General features: G+C 51.2%; 1 protein-coding gene across 4 annotated transcripts in view; it reads left to right on the top strand.

Moving 5' to 3' along the window:
- Positions 1 to 17572, top strand: part of MINDY4 (MINDY lysine 48 deubiquitinase 4) — a gene marked incomplete at its 5' end in the record, with an annotated part of 134332 nt that overhangs the window by 101891 nt on the left and 14869 nt on the right. For all 4 annotated transcript variants that reach the window (XM_084785485.1, XM_084785484.1, XM_084785487.1 and 1 more), the window contains 3 exons: positions 847 to 914; positions 12213 to 12276; positions 15322 to 15483. In XM_084785485.1, the coding sequence (XP_084641611.1) occupies positions 847 to 914; positions 12213 to 12276; positions 15322 to 15483 (294 nt within the window). The remainder of the gene's footprint in view (positions 1 to 846; positions 915 to 12212; positions 12277 to 15321; positions 15484 to 17572) is intronic.

Genomic DNA, 17572 nt, shown 5'->3' with positions numbered 1-17572 from the left:
CTGATCTAAACCATAGTGTGCCATCGCTGCTGTGGGTGCCAGCGGACCTACTCTAAGTGCTTTACAACTTGCTGTAAGCAGAGACCCCTATTTTGCCTGTATTTTGCAGTGAAGAAAAGTGGGAAGGGACGAGGAAGTTCAGAAACACCTCTGTAGTCGCATGGCTGCTCAGATCGGCAGAGTCAGGCAGCCAGCGGGAAGATGCAAAATAGACCAGATGCAACATCAGCAACATTTTAGCATCAGACAAATCAAACCCAAGATAACCAGATAATCAAAGTTGCATATTTTAAAACCCCTTTAAAATAATCAATTTGTAACAAAGGTGGGCAACCCCCAGCCTCCAGTGGATCCCAGCCCTGTTCTCCATCTGCTGACTACTTGCTGACTGCACAGTTCAGTTCTTCTGTATAAGGAGGTGTGTCAGGTAGAGGCCCCTTAGGCCCCCACTATGTACTCAGGAACTGGGCGGCCTCATTCTCTGACCATGGGCAATAACAGCAGAGCTCAGCTCTCTTCTGTCAGAGTCAGAGGTGACAGTGGTCTCAGGATGGTATGTGGTACCAGACTGCTTGCTTCTGGGCTTTGTTGCCCCTGGGGTCATACATGGGCTCCATGATGGCATTTGCGTCACCCAGGTTTTATGGCTCAGTTCTGTGCTCCTCTGTCTGTTAGAAGGCCTGACCAGGAAAACCTGAACGACATGTGCTCTCTGTGGTTACCCACCAGCCTCTGGGCTGGAAGCCATGAAGCCAGGTCCTAGCAGGCGGTGCTCTGGGTATGGCTGCACAGGTGGCTTGAGGGTGGAGATGCGTGTTTGACAGGTCCTCTTTCCTCCTCCCTCAGTTCGAAGCTGGACCCTATGGTTGCATCCTGCTCACCTTGTCTGCCATCCTGTCCAGGTCCCCGGAGCTGTGAGTATCTGCTCTCATTCCAGGGTAGGGGCTGTCTGTCTTGTTCCCTGGATAGCACTTGATGAAGCTGCAAGGAGGGAAAGGAGTGCTCACAGTGTATACACACATCTTCCTGGGTTGCCTTCTCTGTGGCCTTCCCCTATGTGCCGGGGTGACCCCCTCCCTCCCTCAAAGAACTTGCATGAAGGTGCAGTACTTGCAGCCTTGAGCACTCAGTGAGATCCTCCTGATATGTGTGCAGGGTGTGGATAATGGGGACAGAGACCTGGGCATGGCCATTGGGGAGCCCAGCAGATTAATAGCACATGAATTTTCTGTGAGGCACAATCGATTGATTCTCCATTCCTTCCAAGCATAGGCGGGTCTAGGGTATGGAACTCATGGGAGGGAGTTTGCTTAGGGGTGCCTGGTGAGGGAGATTTGAGAAATCACACTTGGCAGGTTTGGGGAAAGGCCTGAGCCTGGGTTGCCCTGCCAGAAAGAGCATTTGTTCCCCTGTCGGTGTCAGCTGGGCTGGAGGCCTAGTGCTGTCTCCCTGGCTCTGCTGTGGGTAGGAGGAGGCATGGGGCTTTGCAGCCTCGTGCACTGGCCCTCCTGCTGCTTTCCGATGCCGACCTTATTAAACCAGGGTGTGCACAGCACTTTCTAATGGCGTTTTACTTCTAATCCTGCCATAATGATATGATTCATTCCTGGTATGGGCTCACGTGCACGGAGACCATAAGCCTTTCTAACTTCTCCCAGGCTGGCCTTGCTAATCCCTGGACGGTGGGAGGGCTGGATGGCGGGGGGCTCACTGAGGGGAGCTGTGCTCTTGAGGACTAAGTAGTTCTAATTCAGCTTCCCCGTCTGTGCAAGAGCTTCTGGCCCAGGGTCCAGGCTATCTTGCCTAAGGGTGTGCTGACTTTTGCACTCATTGGAGCAGCCTGTAGTGAGTGGGCAACCCTGGCCACGTCCAAGCTCCTGCATGTAGTCTTGTCCTTCCAGAAGGGACTCAGGGCACCATGTCTAAGTGTTCTTCTCATTGGACATAGCTTGAGAGTTATTGCCACCTCTTATTGACCCATCTGACTTGGAGTGGATGGGGCAGTCCCCATCCTGCCTGGGTCATTTGTGAGCATTCATTAGGGTGGGGATAGCAGTTATAGTCCTGGCAACACATGTGTGTTCATCTGCATATGCACATGCATGTGTACACACACACACACACACACACACACACACACACACACACACGCACACACACACACACGTGCACACACACAGATGGACACAAAAACACATGGACATGGACTTAGGCACACATAGGTATCAAGCACGTATGCAGCATGGACACAGAGGTACAGTCCACCTCACTCCAGGGGCTTTGGGTAGCTTTCTTGAGCCCTGTAGGCAAGTGTCTTGAGGTTCCTAAGGCAGGATAGTCTAGGGCAGGCCTTTTTCTTCCCAAGGAGCTGACCAGAGACTTGCTGTGGATTGGGTTTGCCTTATGCCAGTGGCCTCTCTTCACCCTTCCGTAGAGGACAGAGTAGAGAACAGCCTCATGTACAGCGATAACAGTGACGGCCAACATCGTATGCAGCTAGAGTGTGCCCAACCCTTTGCCTCGACAGCCATACTGGAGCACATGGAGATGTCTACCCCGCCAGGCTGGGTGGGTCCGCTGTGGTCACTGTAGCTTTAGGAGCCCCCAGCTCCAAGCTTTAGGGGGACAGCTCTGCTGACAGCTGGCTCCTGCTGGGCTGTAGGACTGTGAAAACCAACTTGCCTTCTACCACCTTGGGGTCGGCAACCCTCAAAGGCCTTTCTTCATAGACATCTGGACACAGAGGTACAGATGTCACCCCGCTCAGGCACCTGTTGGCCTGTTGGTGAAACACTCAGTGCAAATCCTTGACAGCTTCACTGTAGATCAGGGGCATTTGTGTCCACCTCCTCTCCGCAGCCCACAGCTCTGGCTGGCCAGTGTCTTCAGGGGCTAGGATAGTGTCTTTTAAACTCTCATTGAAATGAAACTAAATCTAATTTTATTCTTTAAAAAAAAACCTACCTTATTTCAACAAAAGAAAACAAAAAGGAAGGAAAAAAGCCATTTCACAGCTCACAGTGTAAAGCAGAAGCAATCAGGTGACTGGTGAGTGTGGAGGTGACGGGGAAGGCAAGTCCCCTGCCTACCCTTCTTCAGTGGCTGGCATGGCTCTTCCTTGGAGAGGTCCCAGCTCTGCTTAAAAAAAAACAAAAACAAAAAACAAAAAAACGTAACCAGCAGATGATGGCCGAGGGCCTTCCTGTTTTGGATTCTGCATCAGCTTTGGAGAATCCTTTGATGCTCTTTCTGGTCTGTTACAGCTTGGGGTGGAGTTGGAAACAGGTCGCAGGAGCCTAGAGTGTCTATTATCAAATGCTGCATAGCCATGAGAGGGCTGGGCTTGGGAGGCCTCCCTAGTTCATTCCATGTGCATGTGTGTGCACATGTGTGTGAGTGTCCGTGTGTGTGCATGTGCGTATGTGTGTGTGCATGTGTGTGTGTGTGTGTGTGTGTGTGTGTGTGTGTGTGTGTGTGTTGTGTGGGTATTGAGGTGGATGTTGCTGTTCTGAGACTGTGCATAGGATAATATCGACATGTGTGATGTGAATGTGTGACAGAAGGGGCACACACTCTCCCATTCCTGGCAGGGTTCTCTCCAGCCCAGAGGCTGCCCTTGTATCACCCAGAAGTCATTTTAAGCTAGAGTAGAGCTAATGTGGATGCTGTGGGCAAACCTAGCATACCCACCCAGCTGCTCCTATGAGCAGGCAGAAGCAGGCCTTTGAGCTTTGCTTCCCCCAGTGAGGAGGGAGGGGCTGGTACAGGCTGCACATCTTAAGATGTTGCTTACAGTAAAACCCATGTTACATTTCACGCTTGCCTGGCTTCTATGCACAGAGCCATGTGGCTAGAGATTTCCCCCAGGGAACTCTTGCAACCCCAACCCCCCAGGGTTGCTCAGAGAGCTACAGCCAGGCACTCTCCAAACCAGGCATAGGTGACCCAGGGCTGGAGGTAGGGAGGAGAGAAGGGTGCAGTGGGAAGCACAGCCTGGCTCACAGTGGGGCAGTGCCTTTCAGTGGCAAGAGGTCATGCCAGCAGCCGAAAAAGAGTTATTTTTTTAATACAGCGGACCATCAGTACTTACAACCGCAGTGCCTTTGGCAGCTGACAGGCAACCATGAAAGTCCAAAAACACAGTGTTGGGCAGCACAATGTTGGCCCAGGCATGGAGGGTCAGGGCCCAGCCACACTGCATCCCACCATGTGACTCTTGCCCTCAAAACTCTTGAGATTAGAAACAACAGTGGCAGCAGGACAGTCCCTTCCCTTGAGAAAATAACCCTGAAATGAAAGTCAGCTACAAATGCTGGCTAGAAGAAAGTGACAGAAGGTCAGTCCAGCCACAGGAAGCAGAAGCCAAAGCTTAACTCGTTCATGTAAAAGCCTGGCTGGAGGAGAAAGACAGCTGGGAGTAAATGCTGACTTTGGGCCTTGGGTCTGTCCTTTGCATCTCACCCCTGACTTATATCCCAGCTGTGTTGTCAAGAAGAACCAGACTCCCAGGTCTGACATCACTGTGTCCAGCCATGGGTGTTCCCGGCATAGAGTGTGTGAAACCTGGGGTGCCCCCAGGAAGCCAGTTATAAACCAGAGGTTCACTTCATTGGCTAAGGGTGAGATGCTTTGGCTCTAGTCAGGGAGTAGAGACACGGGGACCATAGACTAATAGGACAAGAGCCAGCATCAGTTTGGGGATGGCCCCAGAGGCTCCTCTTAGAAACAGCTAATGGCAAGCACACAACTAGCCCAGTGGCAGACTCCCAGAGTCGGGAGCTGGGAGGCCAAAGATACATGCAGTGAGCCTAAGAGCTGCGAAGCTCTTGTTGGGAACCTGCTGTCCCTACACATGTGTGGCTCTGATCACGAAGTAGCACAATGCTTGGCGGGCAGTACCCTCCGACTTCCTAAGCTTTCTCGGCTCTGGATAATGAGAAGTCGCAGACCAGGAGCCCCAACTCTCGCCAAATCTCTGTTCCAAAAATATTTACATTATGTTTCATAGCAGTGGCAAAAGTACAGTTATGAAGAAGCAACGACAATATGTTTATGGTTGGGGGTCACCACAGCGTTCGGAACTGTATTAAAGGGTTGCAGCTTTAGGGAGGGTTGAGAACCATTGCTCTACAGGCTGGTCCACTGCTTGATCTTACAGAGGCGTTTTCCCAATTGAGGTTCCCTCCTCTCAGATGACTATAGTTTGTGTCAAGTTGGCATAAATTTATCCAGCAGACTGTGTGGTCTGGAGGCAATTTAGCCAGAAGTTGAGGAAAGATCGAGAGGGCCCTTGCTGCTGCTTTGGGCTTTTGTGATCTTGGAGCAGCCTAAGGAACAGACCATAGGCCCACTTCTCCGGGGTCTTTGAGAAGTGAAGGCTAAGGTAGTGTCACAGCTGACAGTGTCACTTGCCGCACAGCTTCCAGCTTGACAGGCTGTACATAGTCTTTCTTTTCTGGGGGACGGGTGACAAGTGCTACTCGGGTGTGCCTGATGACTTAGAAGGGGTGAAAAGCAAGGCTCCAGCTAGGCCCATACCAGCCCAGGAGCTTGGCGGCTTTCTGTACTTCCAACTTCAGATGCTAGGCTGCAGAGATGGTAGATTTAGCTGGGGAGTGCCCTCTGGGGCTAGCTGTGGGCTAGCTTTGCCAGTGGGCACTGAGCCTGGGGGTTCATGAGAGGGGCCTACTCTTCATGGCCCAAGATACTGTGTGGTTGATAGCTGAGTGGAAGGCCCTCCTGACCCTCGGGCCCATGTATATGTTTTAGTTCTCCCTACTTCTCCCATTGAGGGTTCAGGTGTCCAGATGAAGAGGCCAGGCCTCAGTAGGAGGAGAGGCCAGTGACATAGTCATCCTTCTAGAAGGGCAGTCTTGACCAAGGGTAGGCTGCTTCGTTATCCCCTCCTTGGCCCACCACCTGGGAGCTAGTGATTGGAAGCTGTCCTTCGGGCCTCCTGTGCTCACAGCTTCTCCCATCTCAGTTACTTGCTGCGCATCTGCAGGGGCTGGAGCCCAGTTCTAAGCAGTGAGGAACCCAACAGGGCATTGCCTGGTCCTAAAATCCCTTGTTGCTTAGAGGGGCAAAGCGGTCGTCTGAGACCAGCCAAGCTTTGGAGTTGGGAAAGGAGAAGAGGACAGATGGAGTACTTCTGGCCTCGAGGTAAAGAAGGGCTGGCTCTCTTTATGGAGGAGGGGAAACTTAGCAGGATTAGCAAATAGGGCTTGTCAGATAGGAAAACCAGCGGCTAGGGGGCTGGCTGAGAGGAATGGCGCCAGAACCAGGGAAAGATTGAGTCATGAGGTACAGGCAGTTTTAGGGGTACTCTGGGCAGTAGCGAGGGCCATGGATTCCTTGGGTGGTACTCCGGTGAGTGAGTGAGCAAGTGAAGGCCATGAATTCCTTAGGGGGTATTCTGAGCTGCGGTGAAAGGCATGGTTTCCTCCTGTGCTTTCTTTTTCTTCCTCCAGGCGGGCCCCTCTTCACTCCACAGAGATTCCTTACTCCGTGCATTCTCTTCTTCTCAGTGCCTGGGGATGGGAAGGACCTAGCCCCTCCTGCCAAGGTGCTCTCACAGTATGCAAGGCCTATCTATGGTCTGGCTTAACAATACTGTAGGGTAGCTCTTGTTACCCCCAGGGGACCACAACACACGTGGAAGAAGAGGCCTGACCTCCAAGTATCTGACCACTGTCCCTCTCCTCTGGGCCTCCCTGTAAAAACCATTTCCCCAGATCCTTGGTAGATGCCCTCAGCTATATCCCAGCCCTTTGGAGGCCTGGGCTTACCATTGGCCCTTGCCTGTGACACGCATGGTGGAGGCTGCAGGAATCGTGACCTCTCCGTCATTGTTTTCCTGTTTTTAATTATTGTGATTGTAGGAAAGAGGAAGTGACATTTACCACATGCCAGAGGCTTTATATAGTTTATTTCACTCTGTTCTCACAGTAACCCACAATAGGAGGCATCACCATACTCATACGGCCTTTAGGGAAACAGACTGCCCAAAAGGGACAAAGTTTAAATGGATGTGTTTGGCCTCGAACCCAGGCCTCACCGACTCAGAGCCCAGATTCCCTCAGTTGTATGACAGCTGCCCTTCCCACTGCAGAAACTCACTTCCTCGAAGGAGATTGGAGGTACAGAAGGAGTATAGCCATGGGACGGTGCCATAGGAGCTCACCAAGGGGACCTGGTTCTACAGAGCCCAAGTACCAGTGGGTAGGGGGAACATAAGGGGTGGCTGCTTTCTGTTTATACAAGGCTTTCAATGATCAGAGTCAGGGACCAGACACCCTTGTTCCCATCCCAGAAGTTCCCAGAGACCACGAGCTTTTCCCTGGTCTCTTGTTCCATCACTGAGGACTCAGGCTGTGAGGGAGGCTGAGCTGGCCACCAACTTGCCTTGTTTAGGTAGCTGGTGTGACTATAAAATGGGGCCATGTCTCTAGGCTCCACAAACCTCTTATTTCCCCTTCTATGTAGAAGTTTCTGTCACATGGGGGGACTTTGGGTGAAGGGACAAGCTGGCTGGAGCCAGGGTTGGTGGGATTTGGGGAGGGCTTCAGGGGTGTGGCCTGCCTAGAGCTGCCTGGCCAGGCTAATGCCTGGCTGTATGTCAGGCCACATTGAGAACACTGGCCCTGCTCACAGTGTGACCACACAACAAAATCCAGTCTTTTCCGGGGACTTCAGCTTCCCCATCAGTGAGAGGCGAGGGTCTTGCCCTCCTGGCCTTGCCTCCCAAAGCATTTGAGGGAATGCATTTGGAAGGATCTGCAGCTGGGACGTGAAGCTCCTGTCTTGTCAGCTTGTTCCATGGTGGAAGCATTAACTGTCATGACATGTGTGACAAAGGGCAGAGATCTGGAAATGGCTTCAGGCCCTGAATCCTGCGTGATACCCATCACTAGCTTGGACCAGTCCTCCTCCAGTGCCTGCATTTTCTGTCTGCCAAATACTGAGTCCCGGGGCTCTTGTAGCCCTCAAGTTCTCTATTCCTTGGCACTGCACAGTGGTTCAGGGCCCTTCACATGGTGAGACGATTTGCGGAGCTTGGTCCTTGCTGGCCTCCCAAGAAGGGCCTCTTGTCACTAGGTGGCCCAGGTACCCACAGGTCAGGTCCCTTGGTTCTGGCCCATTACTCCGAGATGGTGAGGGGTTGTGAGCAGGGCTTCTGGTGCTGAGTCCTGTAGAAACTATGTAACTTCTGTAATGTGGGCTTCTGCACAGATTTTGTTGAAAGAGATCTTTAAGTCTACACTGGAGGGCCTGTCCTAGTAGCCTAGGCTGGTGCTAACAAGGTCTGGAACTTGGATATAGAGCCTTACTCTTCTTATAAGCCTGCGTGATGGTGTGGGGCAGTCAGGACCCACCCTACTGGCTGAATTTTAATAGGAGCACCCATTAAAGACCTTCACTTTTCCTAAGTACATGTTCAGGGTTGGTTGGGGCTTCAGTGTGTGTGTGTGTGTGTGTGTGTGTGTGTGTGTGTGTGTGTGTGTTACTTACTGAGGATTGTACTAAGAGCCTCACATTTGCTGGCCAAATGCAAATGCTCTAACACTGAGCTAAACAATCCTTTTTCCATTTTTAATTTTGAAACTGTCTTGCTCTAGCCGGGCTGACCTTGGACATAGTTTTTCTTTTCTCTCTTTTTAAAAAAATTGGCTTATTTGCTTTTTGAGATGGGATTTCTCTTTATAGTCCTAGAACTCTCTTTGTAGACCAGGCTGGCCTCCAACTTAGAGAGCTGCCTGCCTCTGCAGGGGTGCTAGGATTAAAGGTGTGTGCCACCACAGGACTTTCACCCCTCCTGCCTCAGCGCCCCCCCCCCCAGTACCTGCACTTATAAGCAGGTTTGTTTCTTCAGGCTGGGTTCAACATATGGATTTGGGGAGACAATTCTGCCCAAGACCATTTTGCTCCAGAGTGGAGATTGGGACCGAGGGAAGAAAGGGTTTGCAATTACTGCACAACAGGCCAGAGCTAGAACTCAGGGCTAGGTCAGGCTTCTATGTAAACTGGTCTCTTGTATAGCCAAAGCAGAGGAGGACGGCCTCTGCCCCAGGACTCCTCACACGTACAACTCCCCAGGGGGAGGACTGACGGTTGCCATTTGCCAAAGTTGTAAATCTTTTAAGCCATAAGCTGCTTCTTGGCGTCTCCCGAGTGCCCTAATGTGAAATACACATGTCCCTCCCTTTTAAGATCCAAGCAACTCCTGAATTTCCCATCGTGTTTGCACCTAAGGATGCAATTACCATTTCCTCCCATTGTCCGTTCCGCTAGTCCCTCTTCTCCCAGCTGACGCAGGCTTTCGAGCCCGCTGGGTGAACACGTGGCCAAGAGCTTATGAAGATCGGACTGCTTCTGAAAGCCACAGGTGGCTGGTGGCCAGCGATGCTTATCAGTGCCCCCAGGACTGCTTTGAGGTTATTTTCTTCTCATCAGAAGACGTTGTATATGCCACAGGGAATATTTCCATCAATTCTTCTGCCTTGGCTAGTGCCAACCCAGCACTGTGCTTGCCATGAGTCACCCCCTTGCTGGCTCTCTCCCAGGCACGCTGGTCTGCTTCTGGTGGGCGAGCCCTTACAGGCCTTCCCAGAGGACCCTGGGCCTTTGTGGTTCTTTACAGACCTTTATGATGCTACCTGAAGCTCATTTCTCCAAGCACCACTTCCCTATTTGACCGTCAATTAAAAACCACCATCCACCTACCCACCCGCCCACCAACACACACACACACACACACACACACACACACACACACACACACACACACACACACACACACGATTTCCTGGCAAGGATGATGGAGTTTGAGTTTCTGAGGTTATCTGGGAAGGGAAGAGGGCCGGAGTGTGTGTTTTAGGCTTGTGAGTGTGTGGGGACCTTGGACTTAGAGCATCGATTGAGACCAGTTTTTCCTTGTCTTCTACTAAAAGGAAAAAACAAGTGTTCAGTCACTGAGCCCCTGCTATCCTTGGCCCCAGCTCAGTGCTTCTCCTGGGGTGTGGATGTAGGAAGCAGACCAGGCCCTGGCATAGTACCAGGTGGGTACTATGTATTGAGGACTGTGTGATGCCAGAGAGGCCTAGGAGCCAGGCTCTCACCTCACCTGCTCCCAGTGCCCTGCCTCCTTGAACTTTCTTTCCACATCTATAAGATTAAGTCCTTCTTTCCTGGGGGCCTCTTCCTGTGTGTTGTCAGTGGCCACAGCTGCTTTTCTATGTGCTGGCTGAACAGTTCTAGGGTGCATAATATTGATGCTTCCAGAGGGATTTACTTTAGGATATCTGAAGGACCAGAATCCTAATGGTAGGATTGTGGCACTGGCAAGGAGGGTTTTGAGAGTGTGCACGGAGACTTCTTGCTTCCTCATGGCCAACTCTCACCCCTCATGGTGAGGACCCCTGCCAACATGGGTACCTTGAGCTTTTCTGTCCCCACTCACTGTGTATGCCCATTTCTTCTAGTTTGTAATTTTTTTGTTTGGTTTTGCAAAGAGGGTCTTCCTTCTGTGCTGACTGAGGTTCTGTCCCAAGGATGGAGCCACATAGGCAACAGGAAGTGAGTACCAAGGCCTTGGACACTAGCTGCCAGTGTTTCCCACCATCCCGTTATCCATGAGCAGAGTACCTTGGCGAGGCACTCTTTGCTGTTTCTTTGCATGGTTTCAGGGAATATTGGGAGGCACAAGTTGTGCTCAGGTGGCATGGCTGTTGTCAAGGTCTCAAGGATGCGTTTTATGGTAGGGTGACATCTATTGCCAGGAACCCCATACCATAGAAGTCAATTTTAAATGAGAAATATATATTCTGGCTTATGGGATTCCAAGGTTAAGGGTCTGTATCTTATGATGATATTCTTTCTGACAGAGTCCTGAGGAGGTACAGGCACCACACAAAAGCAAAGGGGGTGCATATACGCCCCTCTTCCATCTCCCGCCCCCACTGGCTCCCTCTCTTTCCTCTTTTCTTTTCTCTTCTCTCCCCTCTCCTAGATGTTTCTTCTGATCAGATGTTTCTTCACTGATTAGGATGATAGTGACTTACTTTATCCTAGTCTAACCCTAAAGGCCTCAACTCTAAACACCATAGCTGTTAAGATTCTACCTTCGTGGCCTGGGGAGATGGCTCAGTTGGCAAAGTACTTACCGCTCAAGTATGAGGACCCGAGTTCAGATCCCCAGCACTCACATAAAAAAGCTAGGTGTGGCTGTGAAAGCTTGTGAAGCCAGCATCAAGGAGTGGGGACAGGAGGATCACTGAGTTCACTGGCCAGCCAGTCTGGCCAAACTGGAGAGCCCTAGGTTCAGTGAGAGACCTTGTCTAAAAAATGAAGTCAGTGTCATCCAGGCACATATAGCTAACAGTAACTAGACCTAGTGGGCTATAAATAAAAAAAAAAGCTACAAAGTTGGCAAGGGTATGATTTGGGGATCTGGGAGGAGCTAATATAAACTAAGGGAGCATAGATATCATATTTTATGGCATGTGCATATGAAATTCTCAAAGGAAAATGTTTAAAAAGATAAGGTAGAGACTGTTGAGATGGCTCAGTGGGAAAGAGCACTTGCCACCAAACCTAGTGACCTGAGTTCAATCCCTGGAACCAACTATTGTTGGCCAAAAGTAGTCCTCTGATTTGCTATGACAAGTGCATGCCTATGCATGTATGTGTGTGTACATATGTGCACACACAATAAACACACCAACAATAATGTGTAGATTTATAGAGGAGGACATATGACATTAGCCTGTGCCCTTCACAAGCACATGCACACAACTTTTTAATACTCTTATTACCTCAGAATGGGATTTATATTTTAGCACATGATCCCTTAAGAATCATCCTCCAGCCATATTGAAACCACAGGAGAGCCATTTAGAGACCGTTCTGGCCAGTTCCTCCTGTTTAACAGACTAGCCTGATGGAGGCCCAGAGAGTGGGGGCAGACACCCCATCCTTACCATTAGTACTGGTAGTTGTGGTGTGAATTTTGGACATTGGATTCCTAGCCCAAGGACCTTTTATATTTCACTCACCAGATTTTGGTGTGGCATAAATGGTGTGGCCATTTTGTGTCACCACCTCCACAGAGGGGTCTCAGCAAATCTGGAATCCATCACCCAGGCCCAGTGAGAGCACCCCGCTTCTCAGTGAGGCGCACACATGCCAATGCCTTTCTCTTTTATGCTTTCTAGTGTCCGCCAGGACTTCGATGTCCCCACCAGTCATCTCATTGGAGCTCACGGATACTGCACACAGGTCAGGAGGCAATGGGACCTACAGAGGGGAAGCCGGGTAGCCCTTCTCCTTCCTGAGTTGCTTTATTTGGTCTTCATTGGATTAAACACCCTCCAAGCAGCTAGAGTGAGGCCGCCTCTTCTGGCCTTCCCTGTCATGGAGTCCTGGAAGAAAGCTCGTTTGCTTTTCACACTTGGCGTGCCTTCTACATGCTGACTGGTATTCTTGGGGCCACAGGGATACAAAAGAGGTGGAACGTAGATCTGCTTAAGTGCTGAACTGCCCAGAGTCCCCAGCATAGCTGGTAATCCTGGGGAGGAGCATACATTGGCTACGCTTGCAGAGGGCATTACCTTTGCAAGCATTCTTCCCTCTGTATCTTAACAACAACAACAACAACACCTCCACCACCACCCCATTAGGGACCCGAGGAGCATTGCCCTTACTTGTCATTCACATTCCCTGTCAGGTAGTGCCACTAAAGACACCTGTTCAGGAACCTGTCTAATCTGCATCAAGACAGCTTCCATGCACATCTTTCTTAGCACACCAAGGCCTCTGACAATGGTGACGTGGGTCATTGATATGTTGCCCTCTGTGTATGCAGAAGCCAGAACTCATTGATCCAGCTGGGGAGCCAGTTGCTCTGGGCTTTTGACTCATTTGTGCCTAACCCTGGAAAACCTACCCTGGTCCCATGCAAGGGCAGTAGACCCCCACAGAGGGGTGTGGGGTTGCCTTCTGCCCCTCCCTGCAAGAAGGACATGGAGGATGTCCACTCTTTTGGATGCCTGGTGGCCTTGCATCTTGGTCCCTTTTTCCCCCAAGGGAGCTTTCTCTTATGAATGATAGAGAATAGAGCTGCCTAGGAAGGGGACAGGAATCCGACTGGAGGTAGAGGAGGCTAGACCAGCATCCTCGTGGGCTGGGCTCAAGCCTGTTCTCTGCTGCACTCACAAGTTGAGGCGTCTTCCTCCCTTCCTAAGCTCCAGTGTCCTCCCCTGTGGGAGAGGCACTGGGCACAGTCCATGGCTGCTTAGCTTTCATTGGCACAGCAGTCCCTGTGGGTCATGTGGAAAGCAGGCTCTGGCTCAGGGTGAGCTAGGACATTTCTTCTTTCTTTTTCTTTTCTTTTTTTCTTTTTTTCTTTTGAGACTGTGCCTTGCTGTGCAACCCAGGCTGGCCTTGCATTCCAGATCCCCCAGTCTCAGCCTCCTTAGTATAGTGCTGAGATTACAGCCATGGACCTCCTCACCCCAGTCCCATGGAGCCTGAATTTCTAAAAGTTCCCCCAGGAGGTAGTGGTCCAGGGCACACACTTTGAGTAGCAATGGCCTAGATGGTGGCTAAGCCTTGCAACTGCAAGGTTTTCTTTCGCTGCCTGTAGATGCATGGTGCTCCTTCTAGCTCAAGAACACTTCCTGCTGGGAGGGATGTTTTCACTACTTCCCAGATGGAAGGGGTGGGGGCTTTATTCTTATCGAAGATGGAAAAACTTTCCTCCTTAAAAAAAAAAAAAAAGAAGTGTGTGTTTCTTAGTAGCCTCTGGCCTGACATACAACATCTCATGCAGTTATTTCCTTTGAATTCTTTTATCATTTCCTCTGAAGGACACAATGAGGCCCTTCTCTGTCTCCTTCATGGGGACTCCTTGGTGGTCATCAGTGGAAGCCTAACTGTCACTAAGGCAGGGGTGTTAATATCAATGGAAGGCTTACTTACCTGAAACATCAATTTCACAGGGGAAAACAGTTCAGTGAACTCTGCTCCATAGGGCCTAGGTTGGGTGGGGGTGGCACGGCCATTCCTGTGGGCTAGGAGACGGCTGTGGTGTGCTTGCTTGTCTCATAGGCAATGCCAGCCCCACTGGGGGATGGTACCACAGAGAGACTGAGTGCTTGTCTGAATGCTAGGGGTGGATTAATCAGAGTCCTTCCCCAAAGAGTCTTTGGAAGCTTTCACCTTTCTGCTGGAGTGTTTGCCTAAGCAGGATGGCTGTCAGCGTAGTGAGGGTGGCACAGACGCCTTATTCAGCAGATGTGGGTGAAGGTTCGGCTCAGTCACTTTCTGGCTAGGTGGCGAGGACACGTCCTTCCTCATCTGTCACGCTCAGTTTCTGTATTCCTAACCAGTGGTAGGACGTGGGGGCGTCCAGCCTCAGTGATCCACTGCAGTACAGCTGCCAGAGGTGGATACTCCTGAAGCTGCCATACTGCATTGCACAGAGTCCAGGTTTGAGGTTACAGACCTGCCTGGCTGGGTGGATGGCATGAGCCACAGGTCCCGTGCATACCAGGTGTCTGAGGCTAGCTCAACACCACCTTCTTGCTGCCCTCTCTGCCTCTGCTCTTGCCCCCTGTCCTGCTTTGTTCCCATCTCCATGTGACCCTAGGAAGACCAGGGGCACCTCCTTAGTGCTGCAGTATGCAGGGTTAGCTGGCTTCCTGGCCATGAAGTATGCTGGGTCCTGTGAGATGTCATTGTTGAGGGAAGCTGGGTGAAGGGTACACAGGAACTCTCTGGACTATTTTTGCGACTTCTATTGAGTCTAAAGTCATTTCAAACATTAAAATGCTTATTTGTAAAAACACCATTTTTTTCAGAAGTCTTCCAGAGGTCACTCTTCAGCAAAGCTGCTCTCGCTTGGTTATGTGACCGTCTGCCTGTGTGGGGCAGGGAACACTCTGTGCACACATTTTTATAGCCACGGTCATATCCTATGTTAAGTTTTAACCTCAGACACGTCCTTGACCTCCCTGGCTGGCCCAGAGCATGAGGCCGTGTCCCCCCTCCCCCCAATACTAAGACATAGGACAGGCTCCTGTGTTCACTCAAGGAATGCTTGCAGATAGATTGCTGAGTCCCTGGAGGTGCTTTAATGGAAGATTTCCCCCATGAGAGCCTGTGGGAAAATCAAGCCCATACTGTCTCCACTCTGCGTTCTGTTTCTCGCCTTCCTTGCTTTCTTTCCTCCTCCACCCTTTCTCGCTTGTTCCCAGCCTCCCCTCCACCCTCCCAAGGCTGACTTCAGAGATCTGACGCAGCTTCCCCTTCTCCCATCAACAGGAACTTGTCAATCTTCTCCTGACCGGGAAAGCGGTGTCCAATGTTTTCAATGATAGAGTGGAGCTAGACTCAGGCGATGGAAACATCATGCTCCTCCGGGGCATCGAGGCACGAAGCGACATCGGCTTCTTATCTCTCTTTGAACACTACAATGTGTGCCAGGTACCCAAATGCACTCCGGAATGCAGCGGCCTTGTTCCCTGGAGCCACACGATGGAAGGCCGAGGAGGAGGGGAAGCTGGCCTCTGCTTCCCAGATCTGGCTGGAGTTCAGGTCCAGCCTGAGTGCAGAGCAGCCTAGAAGCATGACTGTGCTGCCGATGCCACAGACGCTTCAGAACCAAACCAGCAGATTCTGGGTTCAAGGAAGGATAGCTGAAAGAGAACTCATGGGGCTCATAATGTGGCTGTATGTCAGAGTGGCTGCATCTCGGGTAGGAACGTGTGTGTGTATAGGTTCTTGTCTTCATGAGTATGTGCAGTGTGTTGAGGGAGAGCAGTCTCTGGAGGCAGGAACTGGACGTCTTAGGCTATGTGCTACTTTCTTAGGGCTGCTCCAACAAAATGCTACAGACTGGGTTCTGGAAGCAACAGAGATGCTTTCCTTCACAGCCCTAGACCCTGATAGGCCAAGACCAAGGTGTGAGCTGGTTGTGCTCCCTCTGAAGGCCACAGGGAGAATCCTTTCACGTCTCCCCTGACTTGTGGCATATTCCAGCAGTCCTTGGGTGCTCCTTGGCTTACAGATGCAGCACTCCAGGCCGTGCCTCTTTTGTCACTTGGATGTACGTGCGTTCCTTGTGTCTCTGTTTCTGGGGACCTCGGTTGGATTAAGGGCACCCCACTCCAGTATGACTTCATCTTAACTAGTGGCTTGTGCAGCAACCCCAGTTCCAGATAAGGTCCTATTCCAGAGGCACATGGGGCTTGCACGTCCTTCAAGAGGACACAACTCAGCCCGTACAGCTTCATTTGGCCTGTTTGCTGGGTGTGGTCCCTCTGCCTCTGTTCTTGCTGGAAAAGGCCCGGGCTTTAAGTGAAGCTCGTGAGGCACTGTGACTGTACTGTGGGCTGGCCAGGGGTGCTCTCAGGAGACCTGCTGCCTCAGCTGCTTTTAGACCTCCATAGAACCTCACTTAGTGGCTCCACATCGCCCACGGTTCTGTGGCTGTGGATAGGGAGAGCACTGTCCTGAGGGCCAACAGGAGACTGCTGACACCACTTAGACACCAAGAGGGCATAGATGAGGCTTCATCACTGCCACAAACAGGAAGCACGGTCTTACTGTATGGGCCCCTAGAGTGCCAATGGGGAGAGGACTTGGCAGAATGGGAAGGGTCACACACTCTTCCTGTGTGACCTCTTATTTAGGGATGCTATCCCTTGCTTGTAGACCATGTGATGTGCCTCTTCCTGATCCCTTTCTGAGTGACCCACCCAGTTCACAGAATGCAGATGTGAGGGTTCTAACTGCCTGGAGAGGAAAGGGAACAAACAGTTCCTCTTTGGTGTGTTGGCAGTCTGGCCTACGGCAGCAATTGACTATGTGGCTGAGGAGAAGTGTGGCACTTAATGTATAATACATCAGACCATCCCCCAACAGAGAAGCTCCGAGCTAACAATTGACGGTGGCTGAGGAGAAGTACTGAGAATCTTGCAGGCTCTCCTGTTCCCCAGCCTGACGGTCCATGGGTTTAACAGGATACGCTTGGCCAGTGTCATAGGCTGCATAAGCCTGAGCTGGAGATCTTCCGATGGTCCAGGCTGCCTGTGAAAAATAAACTGTTTTGATTTGATGAGTAGAGGGCAAATGATGGGAAACGAAGTCTAGACCATTCTTCACTCAGAATGAAGTGACGATTGGAGAAACTTGGGCCCAATGGCTATTTCCTCTTAGATTCCTGGACTCACATGGGCCCTTCTGCTGGCCAAGCTTGGGAGTCTTGTCCCTTGTGGGGAGAGATGCTCTCCTGGGTTGTGCCGTGGAAAGCATACCAAGGAAGGGGTTCTGAATGCATGGACTCTTTCTCTCAAGGAGTCACCAAGGCTGGGTCATGGCCTCTCCTTCCCCTAAAGATCCAAGAAGGGCCTGGCAGCCTTCATCTTCTTAGAGCTGCCACCTCTCCTCCCTGTGGCACTAGGGTCTCCTATCAGTCACATGGGACAGAGGAGCCCCAGGGAAGCTGAAAACTCAAGGTCTGACTGAGGCAAGTTCTTGGCCTACCTGGCCCCGTCTACTGGATAGCATTAAT

The sequence above is a fragment of the Acomys minous genome (genome assembly GCF_964271855.1).
Source record: "Acomys minous genome assembly, chromosome: 6".
NCBI lineage: Eukaryota > Metazoa > Chordata > Mammalia > Rodentia > Muridae > Acomys > Acomys minous.
Note: the sequence above shows the minus strand (reverse complement) of the source record. Positions and strands in the feature narration are given on the sequence as shown.